The 13044-nt window shown below is 62.1% G+C and overlaps 3 protein-coding genes across 3 annotated transcripts in view; 1 reads left to right on the top strand and 2 right to left on the bottom strand.

The window, feature by feature from the left end:
* Positions 1 to 13044, bottom strand: part of LOC143696054 (uncharacterized) — a 569411-nt gene that overhangs the window by 464048 nt on the left and 92319 nt on the right. The window lies entirely within an intron of this gene.
* LOC143696064 (uncharacterized) overlaps positions 1 to 13044 on the top strand; it is a 258015-nt gene that overhangs the window by 123354 nt on the left and 121617 nt on the right. The gene's annotated exons all lie outside the window — the stretch shown is intronic.
* On the bottom strand, positions 9097 to 11038 carry LOC143696022 (serine/threonine-protein kinase pim-3-like). The gene is made up of 4 exons (XM_077191237.1): positions 11034 to 11038; positions 10497 to 10788; positions 9512 to 9881; positions 9097 to 9272 (listed from the first exon to the last, which is right to left on the bottom strand). Exons 1-4 carry the CDS (start codon positions 11036 to 11038, stop codon positions 9097 to 9099), a joined length of 843 nt encoding a protein of 280 aa, XP_077047352.1.

A 13044-nucleotide genomic window follows, 5' to 3' on the forward strand; every position in this document is an offset into this window, starting at 1 on the left:
TGCTCTGGCCACGGGAGCAGAGCCCTCCGCAGCCGGGGCAGGGCTTGCAGCTCCCCCCCGGCAGCCCCCGCTGCCAGCCCGCTGCCCTCACTCACCAGTGCAGATCAGCTGCAGCTCTCGCTGCTGCCCCCTCAGGCGCCGCCCGGCCATGCCTGTGAACACAGAGCCTGTCACGGCGGCAGCGGCACAGCTCCCTGCCAGCGGCGCTGCCGGCGCTGTGGCCACACGGGCTGCTGGCCCGGCAGGGCTCAGCCCGGCCCTTGGCGCACGCTGCCGCCCCAGGGCACGGCTGCCAGAGGGCGGCAGCAGCAATGCCCAGGCCGGGCGGGGCTCCACGGCGCCGGGCCCGGCTGGCGCTGCCGGGGCAGCAGGCGGGGCCGGGGCCGAGCTGCGGCGGGCCGGGCCGGGGAGGGAGCGCGGGCTCGTGGCTCACCCATGAAGCTGATGGCCGCCGCTCGCAGGGGCTCCTGCGGGCTCTGCAGGTAGCGCAGGGCCCGGCGCAGGTGCTCGGCCGCTCGGCTCCTGTCCTCTGCCAGCTGCAGAGAGCGGCAGGAGGGAAGGCTTGGCGCGGGCTCAGCCCCTGGGCCGGGCGCTGCCTGCGCCCAGCCCCGGCCTCCCCTGCCCGCACAGCCCTGAGGCGCGGCCAGCAGCCGCCGGCCAAGGGCTCCCGAGGGGAGGGGGCAGCGGGCCGGCTGCTGCCCGGGGAGCCGCGGTGCCGCCCCGCAGCCCCGCCGGGCCGGGGCTCCACGGGCACCTGGCTCGGGCCCTCGGGAGTCTGGAGAGGAGCCCGCGCGGCCTCTGGCTGCCGCAGCGGGCAGGGGCACAGCTGCCCGGCCCGCACACTGAGCGCCGCCCTCAGGGGCCTTCTCCAGCCTGAGGCTGGGCCTTGCAGGCCCTCCTTACCAGGCACTCGCTGAACTTTCACAGTTTCTGCTCCTTCACCAGCTTCTTGAGATCCCTCCTCTTCATCAACTTGACTGCACAAAGCAGCGCTTCCCGAGAAGCCTGGAGAGCAGCAGGGACGCGGAGATGGCCCCACAGCCCAGGGCACGGCACCCGCGTCCCCGTGCCATGGCCTGCAGGAGGCTGCGATCCAGCAGGCGCAGGGCAGGAGGCAGCCGAGCCCCCTGCCAGGGGGACAGCAGCAGCCCACGAGTCCTCACCTCTGCCACACGCTGATTCTCATCATGGCAGTGGAAGAAGAGTGCAAGCAAGCTCTGTTGCACAGGGCTTTCCAAAGGCTTTTCGCTCTCTTCCAAATACTCCATCATGTCTCGGAAGAGTTTGATGGAGAGCAGCTGGACCAGGCTATTATCCTGTAGGGAAAAAAAAAGAAAAACTACCTCAGCATTGGCTCCTGCAGGCCCCCCTGGGCACAGGGCTGGAAATGCACAGGGCACACAGTTTCCAGGTAGCAGCCAGCGGCTGTGGCTGGGGGCACAGAGCCTTACGTGGTCAAAGAGTGGCAGGAGTGCCTCAGCCAGCTGCAGGGCAATGGGGGTTGACATCAGAATATGTGATTTGTGCAGGAATAGAAAGCTGAGTGTGATGAGGGTCATGCCAGCTATCTCTGCATCACTGTCGCACAGTAGGTCCATGAGGCATTGGGTCAGGCTCCACATTCTTTCGGCCTGTGCGGAACACAAGTCTGTGAAAGGCCATCCTGCTGCCGCAGGGCCCAGAGGCCAAAGGCCTGTCCCGAAGCACGCGGGCAGCTGAAGCGGGAGGCAGGAGAGCTGGGAGCAGCTGCCCCAGCGGCCCAAGCCCAGGCCAGGCCAAGTGACTGCGTTCCCAGTGCAGCTTCAGCCACCGCCCCCTTCTCACCATTGAGGGATCATCAATGAGCTCCAGCAGGGCCCTGAGCGCCAGGCGACGCCTCTCCCTGCACTCGCTCTGCAGGTACCTTGAAGAGACCTTCACAATACTGGCACCACATTCACTGGCATCCAGGCACTGGAGGAGCTGAAAGGCACAGGCCAGTGACGGGGGAGCCGGCCGGCAGGAGCCTGGAGCCGCACAGGGCTGGGCCCAGGCAGCATCAGCAGCAGCAGCAGCAGCAGCAGCAGCAGCACAGGGCGCGGGCAGCGTCCCAGGCGGCTGCGGCTCCCAGAGGGCAGAGAGCTGGGAGGCAGCTCAGCCAGGCAGCGCTGCACACCCGGCTCACCTCCACAAGGAACGCCAGGGCGGGCAGATCCCAGTGTGGCTCCTGTGTGCTGAGCAGCCCGAGGAGGTGGAGTGCAATACTGGAACCCAACCCAAGACAAGCATGGCGCATCTCCCTAGGAGGGCGAAAAAGGGTCCAGGAACCTGAGCAAATCTCTCCAAGGACAGGCTGGCAGAGCCTGCTGGTCTTTCACCACCATCCTGCAAGGGGACCTGGGCCCTTTAGGAGGTGTCTCCTCCTGTGCTCTCTCCCCTCCCAGTCTTTTCCATTCTGCTTGGCCGACCCTCGGTGACAAGGCCCTGTGTCCCAGGGCCACGGGGACTGTGTGGGACAGCCCGGGCACAGGGCACAAATGCCGGGAGCAATGGGGAGAAGGGGAGTCTCACCTGGCCAGCAGACCCACGGCATAGTGGCGGGTGTCAGCACAGAGCAGCGTGTCCCAGCCACGCTTGCGTTCCACTGACAGCACCACCTCCTTGTACTGCTTTCGGCAGAGCAGGGACTTCAGGCTCTGCACTGCAAACCTGTGTGCACAGCAAAGGCCAGGTCACCCTGGCAGCACTGGCTCCTTGGCAGGCTACGTGGCAGGGACAGGAGGACTGGCATGGAGCACCTGTTGGGGCTGGTGGCAAGGCCGTGCTCTTGCAGGCATTCCTTCCAGAAGGCATCGACCTCCTCTGGCATCTCTTCTGTGCTGAAGAACACTTGGAAGAGCAGATGCACAAATAGCTGGGGGAAATACGACGTCACTACACATGGCACATGGGGCTCCTGGAGCATCTTCCACATGACCACAGTTGCCTGCAAGGGACAAAGCCCCCTGAGACAGCGCTCAGTGCCCAGGTGTCCCTGGGGCAGGGCCCGAGCAGGGCAGGGAGAGGCCCGCAGAGACCTTGGGAGGGGGAGCACGGGGCCTGTTGGGCCTGAGGCTGCCCCTGGGCCAGGTTTCAGGCCAGAGCCTGAGGCAGGGAGATGCAGTGGGGGAAGGAGGATGGAGAGCTGCTGGAGAGGCGGCCTTGGGGCCAGCAAAGGCCACTTGCAGAAACTCACAGCCAGGCCAAAGACACCCGTTTTGTCCCCATCAGAGGTGCACGTGCTGCGCTCTGGCCAGCTCCCCAGCACATCCAGGAGGATCAGCAGCACTGGCTCTGCAGTCCTGGACGAGCACATGATGGTCTTCCACATGGAGATGGCAGCTCTGCGGGGTTAGAGCTCTGTCTCAGGGGGGTCTCAGACACGGCACCGTGGCCTGGGCATCCCTAGGGGCCCGGGCTGACCGCCGGCTCTGCCTCTGCCCACTGGGCCTGGCCAGCAGCAGCCAGGCAGCCCAGCCCTGTGGGGACAGGCCCCTGAGGGGCGGCAAGGGAGCATGGCAACAGGCTCGGGGGCTGACGTGCCAGGGCTGGGAAAGGCAGCAGCCAGAGGGCCCTGGAACTCTCTGTTGCTCAGACACCTGGGCCAGGCGGTACAGGGTGATGGGCTGGGGAGGCCTGAGCCCTCTGGGCAGGTGGGCCCCATACCTGTCACAGGACGGGGCCGCACGCAGGAGCGTCACCACTGCCTCACCCGGGTGTGCTCTGGTGAGATTCAGCAGGGCCTTGTCCAGCCTGTGCTGGGCAGAATCATTGGCCAGGAGCCATCGGTGAATGGACCTCACCATGGCGGGCACCTGGAGAAGGCACGGGGAGACTTGGAAAGCTGCCAGAGGGAGCCATGTCCCCAGGGTCCCCAGAGAAGTGCTTCCCTTGCCAGCGCACTGCCATGGCCTCAAAGGCTCCCAGGGACCAGCAGGCGTGGCTGGGGAAGCCACGGGACTCATGGGGGAATTGAAGCCTGGCCCCAGGCTGCTCACTTGTTCTGGCCTGGCAACACCCTTCTCCAGGAGCATATCCAGCAGGGCGGCACTGGTCTCATGACTGAGGAGCTCTGAGAGAGCTCTGAGCCCAGTGCCCATGGTGCTGCTGTCTTCCTGCCCAATGCTCCGGATAAAGTCGCAGACGAGCTGTAGGAGAAGGGCAAGAGGCCGGGGATGTTGCATGGAGTGCTGCACACACGGTGCTGGGCTGAGCAGGGACAGCAGGCCCAGCCCAGGTGGGGGTGGCTGCAGGTACCTGCGCTGTTCTGCGGAAGCGGCCACGGCTGGATTCCTGCTCTTGTGTGCGCTCCAGGGCTGCATCTGGCAAAGAGCGAGCGCAGCCAGAGCTGAGGGGCTGCGGGAGAGGCCGGAGAACACAGCCCAGCCCTGCGCTGCCCAGGCAGGGAGAGCCCCGGCATGCCCCAGGGGATGGAGCACGGCCACTGCGGGGTGTCTGCCCGGCCCCTCTTCCATCCTGTCCATGGGCATTTCCCCAGGGGATGGCATGGCATGGCATGGCATGGCATGGCATGGCATGGCACCAATTGGCTGCAGGCTCCAGCCCTGCAGCCCAGCTCTGCCACTCACCCTCCTGTGCTGGATGGAACGGCACCACCTCTTCTGTCTCCTGTGCTGGGGCAGCTCCAGGGCCTTCTTCTTCCTCCTCCTCTTCCTCCACCCAGGCCAGCTTGGGCACTCTCGGGGGTCTCTGCTCCATGGCTGTGCCTGGAGCTACTTGCAGGCGAGATGCCTTGGGAAAGCTCTGGGGCACCAAGTCCCACGCTCTGCCCTTGAGGGCAGCTGCAGAATAGAAGCCTCGGGAAGGCCACGGGTCAGCGAGTCCTGTGCTCTGGCCTCGAGCTCAGCTGCAGGAACAGCACCGTGGAGAAGCTCCGGGTCAGACGGGAGCGAGTGCGCTGTGCGGGGGCTCCTCACGGCACCGCTCTGTCCCGTTGTGCCCCGTTGCGTGTTGCCAGCAGCCGGGCAAGCTTCTATTTCCCACGTGTCACAAAGGGGCCTTGGACACCGGCTTCCGTTCCATGGCACGGTGACCGGGCTGCAGCGTGCCACCCAGGGCCCTTGCACACACTGCCTTCTGCCCCGGGGCCGCCCCCGGCCCAGCCAAAGTGGCCCAGCTTGGAAGGAATCCCTGGCCCCAGGTGTCTGAGACAGCCCGCACAGGATCTTTAGCAAGGGCTCAGAGCATCAGCAAACGCTGCCCGGCTCTGTGGGCTCAGTCCTATCCCCATATCTTTCCCCGAGAGCATTTGAATTTCTAAATGAGAATCATTTGAAGGGAGGGGATTGACATTTTCCATTTCACAGAAGGCTTCTGCCTTCCTTAGCAGACACCTCTCTTTTCAAACCAAGACAATTGTTTATCATCTTGCAGATCCGCACTTGCTGGGCAGCCCCGTTTTACACCCAGGGCCTGGAGAACCATTCCCAGCAACTGGGAAAATCCTAGCTGCTCCATCCTCCCAGAGATGAGGTCTCCAAATTTGCCCCGAAAGTGGGTCCAGCTTTTAGAGGCCAAAAAGAGCAAGTCCCAGTGACTTGATGATAGTTTTAGCCCAGAAAGCCCTGCAGCTGATGGCACACTTGACAATCAGCAGGGGACACAGCTAGGCCAGAGCCCAGAGCTCTGCCGGGAGCCTTTCTCCTCAAATACCCTTCAAACAAACCTCCATGCAAGTCAGTTGGGAAAGTTTCTTCAAATGATCCATTTCTGGCACTACAGAACTGCACAGGGCTCTGTGGAAGATTCTAAAGCAGCTGCTCTGGAGTCCAAGAGCCAGCACTAAGAGTCCTTGACACCTATTTGTAAGCTAAATCGCACTTTGGCCGATTTGAAGGAGTTTGGAAGGAGCTAGAGAGCGGACCTCTGAGTTTCTCAGATGATGCCATTGCTTTTTCTTCTCTTCTCCGTAGACAGGAAGGGTGAGTTGGGCTCACATCTGCACCGCATGGCTCACAGGGCCCCAAGACTTGTAGTTACAAGAGCTTTGAAGGATTTCTTGGTCAAGAAGACACGGCCAACAAGGATATTTATGTTTTGGAGCCAGTCCTTCAAGATTTCGTCTTACGGACTCATGCTCTCGGGGTCTCTGGCTGGTCAGAGTGAGCCCGAGATAAGTTCCAAAGTCTCTTTTCCCAGCCCGGCGCTCGAAGAAGGAGTCAGAGCTCTTCATTTCTGGCTCTCAGGGTTGTTTCTTGTATCTTATCTATAAAATTCTTTCTCCTGTCCTGCCAAGATCCTCTCAGCAACACAGTCTAAGGCACTCTGCCTGCCCCAGGGCAGCGTTATCTTTTTATCCTAAAAACTACCTGTACGATATTGACAATTACTTTCCAATACCTACCACCTATGTTAGACTGTGAGCTTCTACTCTAAACCAATCTAAAAGTGCCAACATCACAGCAGAAGATGGAGGCCAAGAAGAAGGAGAAAGGCTGGACAAGCCCAGATTCCTCCATCTTGCCCCTTGAAGCCCCATTCTAGAAACCCCCAAAAATCTATTTTCCACCCTGGGATAAATTCACTATCATTCTACTGAAACTGTCATGGCTCGCAATTCTTCACATAAGGTTGTTTTTTCCAAGGGCTAAATCAAAGGCACAGGGGTCTTGGGCTCTGTGCCAGGGTCTCTGAGCCCCCTGGGCAGGGGCTCGAGTCCTCCAGGGCAGCCAGAGGAATTTCCTGGGTTCTGACAAGTAGCCCTGTTGTAGTCCCTGCGTACAAGAGTTTACTTGATCCCTTTGATGCCAGAGAGCACCAAGAACTTGAACCTTACTGGAGTCCAGCACTGCCTGCCTGTCATGGAGAAGAGGGAAAAGTTGAAGAACCTGGGCAGTGGTTGAGCCCAATTGGCATTTTTCCATTTCTGATTTCCTCCCAGCTTTTGCAGCAGGGCAACAACCCCATCACTGCAAAGCACTACCTTTTGCAAGGCACACACTGACCTTGGTGGAAGCTCAGGGCTCTTGAAGGGGCTGCTGCAGTTGGCAACAGGAGCTGTTGTTGAATTTTTCACGTTGCTTAACCCCCCCTGCCAAATGCCATCAAGCGGTTGAGGAAGGAGAAAAAAGATTACCCTGGAGGAAGGGAGGCCAAGAGCTTGGAAAAGGAGGAAAGAAACGCTCTGATGATGACAATGACAAAAAACCCCAATTTATTTTTGACAGCAAATGAACACCGGCCACCCTCCAGCCCTCCCAGCCTGGCAGGCTGAGCGGTGCCGTTCCCATGGCATGAGGTGCTGGCAGCCTGCGGAGAGAAACCAGAGAGCCACGGTCAGTGGCAGCAGGCTCCTGTCCCCCTGTCCCGCCAGGGCCTGTGCCCGGGCCAGGCTGCTGGCTCTGCTCAGAGCCCAAACCTCCCGACCCATTCTCTGTTTTTAGAGAAGGGCAGCGGGGCAGGCCATGTTCCACCTCCTCTGCTTAATCCCGGCACAGCAACCTCCCCAGCAGCTGCAAGAGCAGGATGCCCATGTGCCCGCTGCCGCCTGCCTGGAGCCCTTCTGCCAGCCGAGCTGTGGAGCCGGGTGCCCACCTCTGCAGAGCTGCTGCCAGGAGAGGAGCCGATCCCAAACCAGGTCCTCGTCCTTCTGGAAGGGGCTGTCCCTGCAGACCGTGGCCCCTGGGGCAGCGCTGGCACTGGACGCGCTCCACGGACGCTGCAGGGGCTTCCCCGTCCGGTCCGGGCACCAGGTGTAATCCTCCTGGGAAAAACAAAGAACAATTGCACGAAAGTCAATTCAAAACAAGACCTGGAAACAAGAAAAAGCACAAAGCCTGTCACCGTTTCATGGGCCTGAGGAGGGTCTGACCACTCCATGTGAGAATTAAACCTGTCCACGGGTGGGGAAAATCCCCACCTTTCCCGCCCATAAACGCACCCCTTCCTCAAGGGCGTGCAGAGCAGACCAGCTGGGGCACGGCTTCGGAACCCGTCCCCCTCTGCCGCCCCCATCCACATGGATGGATGCTTTTGTCAGGCTGGCTGCCCCCGCCTCAGCCCGTGCCAGGCTGGCTGGCAGAAGCTGTCAGCAAGGCGAGGAGCCAGCTCCCCTTCAGCAACATCCATCCCCTGTCCTGCCAAAAAGCAGCTCGGCGGCCGGCGGAGAAATTAATATTCCCCAGCGCCGCCGAGCGGGGAACCTCCGGCGTGTGGCCAGGCCGAGCCCTGCCGTGCCTGGGAGCACCAGCATCCCCCCGCCCCTGCGCCGGCTGGGGACTCATCTTGATTCCATCGGGGCGCAGAGCGTGTCCTCCAGGCAGGGGCCGCAGCCAAAGCCAATCGGCTCTGCCCCGCCAGCAGCCAGCTCCAGGATGGTGTTCCCAGCTCCACGTCGTGCTCCAGAAGAACGCGCCAGCTGTGCCCCGGCTTGCGGGGACATCACGATGCCATTGAGCTGCAGGGGGATGTTTCCCCTGTCCCAGTCCGTGGCACCTTCACCGCACTGCCACCACTTCTCCAATGGGACGGGCAGCACGGAGCCGCTGCCTCCACAGCTCGCGGGGACCAGCGGAAGCAGCATCTCCTCGGCTGCGCTCTCTCCTCCGCGCCGCGGCTGCAGGGAAACGCTCCGGGGTTTTCTTCCAGCGCCATGAGACGCGTGCCGCTGCTGCTGGCTGGGCTCCTGGATCCTCCTGTGCACAGGGAGGCATCTCTGCTGTCTCCTGGGCCAGGCAGGGCTCCTGCAGCCAAGAATGCTCAAAAAGGGCCTCCAGTGCTGGCCTGTCTGTGGGCTCCATGCATAAACACCACCTGATGAGGTGCTGGCACTGTGCGGAGAGAAACCAGAAACTGCCGCTCAGCGGGACAAGGCTCCTGTCCATGCTCTCCCACATTCCACAGTGCCCAGGCCACACCAGGAGTGCTCAGAGCTGCAGCCAAAAGCTTCCTATCGATCCTCTCTTGCGGAGGACACCAGCACAGAGGCACAGGTGCCACCTCCTCCAGCTAAGCCCAGGAGATCCACCTCCTCACCAGCTGCAAGAGCAGGACGCTTATGTGCCTGCCGCCCCTCCCAATCCCGTTCTTCCCCTCGTGCCTTGAAGGCACATCCCCACCTTAAGACACCCGGGGCGGGAAGAAGAGCTGGCTCCGGACGATGTCCTCGTTGCTGTGGAAAGGAAGGTGCCCACAGAGCAGCTCATAGAGCAGGATGCCCAGGGACCAGATGGTGGCTGGCTGGCCATGGTAGCAGCCAAAGAGGATCCACTCCGGTGGGCTGTACTCCGGCGTTCCTATGGGACATGCCGCAGCTCATCAGTCCCATGCTGCTCCCTCCCACCCTCCTTCCCTCCCTCCCAGCCAGCTCCAGTTCCACAACAGCCAGCCCCTGCCCTGCCAAAAAGCAACCTGGCTGCAGCTGGCTGAAGATGGATTCCCCCTCCTTCCTTCCCTCCTTCTTTTCCTCCCTCTTCCCCCTCTGCCAGCCAAGGGGGGAACTCCGCTGCCCGGCTGGGCCCCGGCTTGGGCTCACCTGACATCCGGGTGTAGAACGTGTCCTGGAGGATCGTGCCGCAGCCGAAGTCGATGAGCTTCGCCTCACCCGTGGCCAGGTCGACGAGGACGTTCTCGGCCTTGATGTGGCGGTGCAGGACGCCGCGGCTGCTGCAGTGCCCCATGGCCTCCAGCACCTGGCGGAACAGCCCCCGCGCCACGGGCTCCGTCAGGAACCGCCGCTCGTGCAGGAAGTACCAGAGGTGCTGACAGCGCTGCGGACGCTCCATGAGCAGCGTGAAGCCCTCGGGCACCTCAAACCAGTCCAAGAGCCTCACGACGCTGGGGAAGCCAGGCCGTGACACCTTCCACAGCAGCGCCAGCTCCAGGGCCACAAGGGCGCCCTTGCGCTGCGGGGGGACCGCGATGCCGTCAGCGGGGCCGAAGCTGCGCCGCGCCTCGGGCAGCCCCTGCCCGGCCCCGCCGCGGCTCGCCATGGCCCGGCCCGGGGCGCTGCGCAGCCCCCGCTCACTCCACGCTCGCTGCCCTCGCAGCGTTCCGGCTGCCGCCCTGCCCGGCCTCGCCTCAGCCCCGCCCGGCACGCCCCGCCGGCTCCTCCCGCTGGCCCCGCTCACTACCCAGCCGCGCCCACTCCGAGATGCGCTCCCGGGACACTCGCTTGATGGCCGCCTGCGAGCCAAGGCCAGCGGCGGGCTGAGCTCATCGCCCGCCGCCCGCCGCCGCCCTCCGAGCCGGCCCCGTCTCTTCCCGGGGCGCCATCAGTGAGGCGGGGACCGGAGTAAACGCTGCCGCAGCCGCCGCTGCCCAGCAGCGGGCCCTGCCGCTAGAGCTGCTCTAGGGGAGGCCTCTCCGCCCGTGCGGGTGGCACCGCGCTGCCGCTCTTCTGCCCGGGGCACCCGCCCGCCCGGCGCGCTGCTGCTTGCCGAGCCGCCCCGGGCTGCGGTGGCTCGGGGCCGGCGGCCGAGCTGGCGAGCGGCGGAGCTCGGAGCGGGGCAGCTGCCGGCCACGCTGTCGGCCACGGGGCGGGAGCCGGGCGGCAGCGGGGCGGCTGCGGGCGGAACCGCGGCAGGGGCTTCGTTCGGGGCCGGGGCCTCGGCCGGGGCTGGGCCAGAGCCCGCGCCAGGCGCAGCCAAAAGCCCGCGCTGCTCCGCCAGCACCAGAGCGAGCGGCTCCTCCAGCGGCGCCACAGCCAGGACGGAGAGAGCCCGGCCGAGGCGGAACCACGGCGGGCCGGGCACGGGCGGGCACGGGGCGGCCCCGCCGAGGGGCGCCTTGCGGGACGCGGCATCAGCCGGGCTGGGAGAGGTGGAACACGGACGGAACGGGACGGGACGGGAGTAGCGTGAGTGTGAGAGGGAGAAGGGGATGTCGAGCGAGTGGGATGTCGAGCAGAAAACCGATCGAGAGAAGCGCTGCTGCTGCTGCTGCTGCGGAGCCGCCGGAGCTCGCGGCCGTTCCTGCGTTGCCCCCGCGAACCCAACGGAGGAGCCGCCGCGCGCCCCGAGGAACGAAAGAGAGAAACAAACAAATCACATCCCAACGTCATTCCTATTAGAGAAGTAACCAAAGAAAACAATGTAGCAAGAACGAAGAGTGTTGGCTTCTGGCTTCTTTCCTCTTTGCATGAGACCAAGCATTTCATGGGGAACAATTGTGTCTTCTGACAATTTTGCCAGAGTGGACAGGAGCAGAGCATTTACTTTTCAAGTAGAAAAGGGAAATCGTGTCAGTAATGTCATCTCTTTTCATCCTCTGTTGACACAATTGCAGGCTGTCAAAAGACATGGTCTGCAGTGTGGAACTTGGGGCCAAGTTTCTTTTTCTGCCAGAGGATGAGGAGGGGAAGTATCCCAGAATCATGGAGCTGTGGCATGGTTTGGCTTGGAAGGGATCTGGAAAATCCCATGGCTGCAACCCCCTGCTGTGGCTGGGGACCCCTTGCACTGGACCGGCTTGTCTAGAGCTCCATGCAGCCTGGCCTTGAACACTGTCAGGGACGGGACATGCCCACCTTCTCTGGGCAACCTGTTCCAGGAGAGTCTTTTTTCTGAATCCCTTACCTAAACCTAATCTCTCTCCATTTGGATCCATGCTCCCTTGTCCTGTCCTTGCCTGCCCCCGTACAAAGTCCCTGTCCAGCTTTCTTGTGTGTTGCCCTCAGGTACTGGAAGGCCACAGCTGGATCAAGGCTGGGTCTCTTTCCCAGGCTGAAGAAGCCGAGCTGTGTCAGCCTTTCCTTGCAGGAGAGGAGCTGCAGCCCCGGCACCATCTGGGTGTCCCTGCTGGGCCCCTGCTGCAGCGTGTCCACGTCCTTGCCGTCCGTGCCGGGGAGCCCGGCAGAGGCGGAGGCAGCGCTGCAGGTGCAGGGTCAGCGGCGGGGAGGAGACCCGGCCCTGGCAGCGGCTCCGGGAGCAGCGATTGGCGCTGGGCCGCCCGCACTGCAGAGAGCCGGGGCCCTTGTGCCTGCCCTTGTGCCCAGGGCGCCTTTCCCCGCCGCCCGCCCGCCCGCCCGCTCGGGGGAAATGCCCCCTGTGCCGCCCCTCAGGGCCGCCCCTCGCCGCTGCCCCGGGCGCTCCCGGCGCCGCCTGGAGGGGCCCAGGCCTCGGCCTCACCCTGCTCAGCCCGAGGCCTGGAAAAGCAGATTCAAACACCCACCCAGAAAGTGCCCCAGGATGCCAAGGTCAATCTTTTGTCACCAGCACGGCTTTGCTATCAGAGTCTGGACGAGAGTAGAAAATCACCAGGGGAAAAGAGCATGAACAAGTTCTGCCTTGGCACTACCTCAAGCTGTGGGGTACCAGTTGTTGGTTTCACTGGCTCTGGATTGAAGGCACTTGAGACAGTAATTCATGTTCAGACTCAAGTGTTTATTATTTCTTATCAGTAAAACAGCCTCATTACTGGGAGTTCAGCAGCTTTTCAGTAGAAGGCACAAAATGGCCAACAATCTCTTGTTCCAAGGTCTTTTAAGACTAAACTATCCACTTAGGAACTGACACCTAGATTATTTTCCCTTTTAACCCAATAACTGATCCCAAAGAGCCTGCAATGTGGAATTTCTGCCCAATTACAAAAAGCCACCCAAACCCATGAAGAAGAAGGAAGAAGCATGAAGAAGAAACCCAGGACAAAACACTGTGCCCTCCATTTTGCTTCCATCCACAACATACTAAAAATCCCAAAACCTCAATTTCTCAGAGTCAGAGTGAACCAAAGCCCAAAAACTGGAGGTGATAAGAATGGACTAAAACCACAACCAAGGAATCTGCATCGCCCTGAAATACCTTTCCCCTTACATCAGCCTGGTGCATATTCATAGACCCTCATGCATATCCATAAACTACTTTACATATTCCAGGAATGATTTTACATGGCCCCTCCCTGGGTCTGCCTTTTCAGAGCATGTGTGTTTCTTGGCTGTGGTTTTGGCTCCTTCTCTTTATCACCTCCAGGTTTTGGGCCTTGGTGCACTCTGCCTTCAGACAGGGAGTGCTGATAGTTGGCAGATCTGTACAGGTGTCCTCATCCTGGGTGCATTGGATGTTATCCCAT

The sequence above is a fragment of the Agelaius phoeniceus genome, chromosome 28 (assembly GCF_051311805.1).
Source record: "Agelaius phoeniceus isolate bAgePho1 chromosome 28, bAgePho1.hap1, whole genome shotgun sequence".
Classification (NCBI taxonomy): domain Eukaryota; kingdom Metazoa; phylum Chordata; class Aves; order Passeriformes; family Icteridae; genus Agelaius; species Agelaius phoeniceus.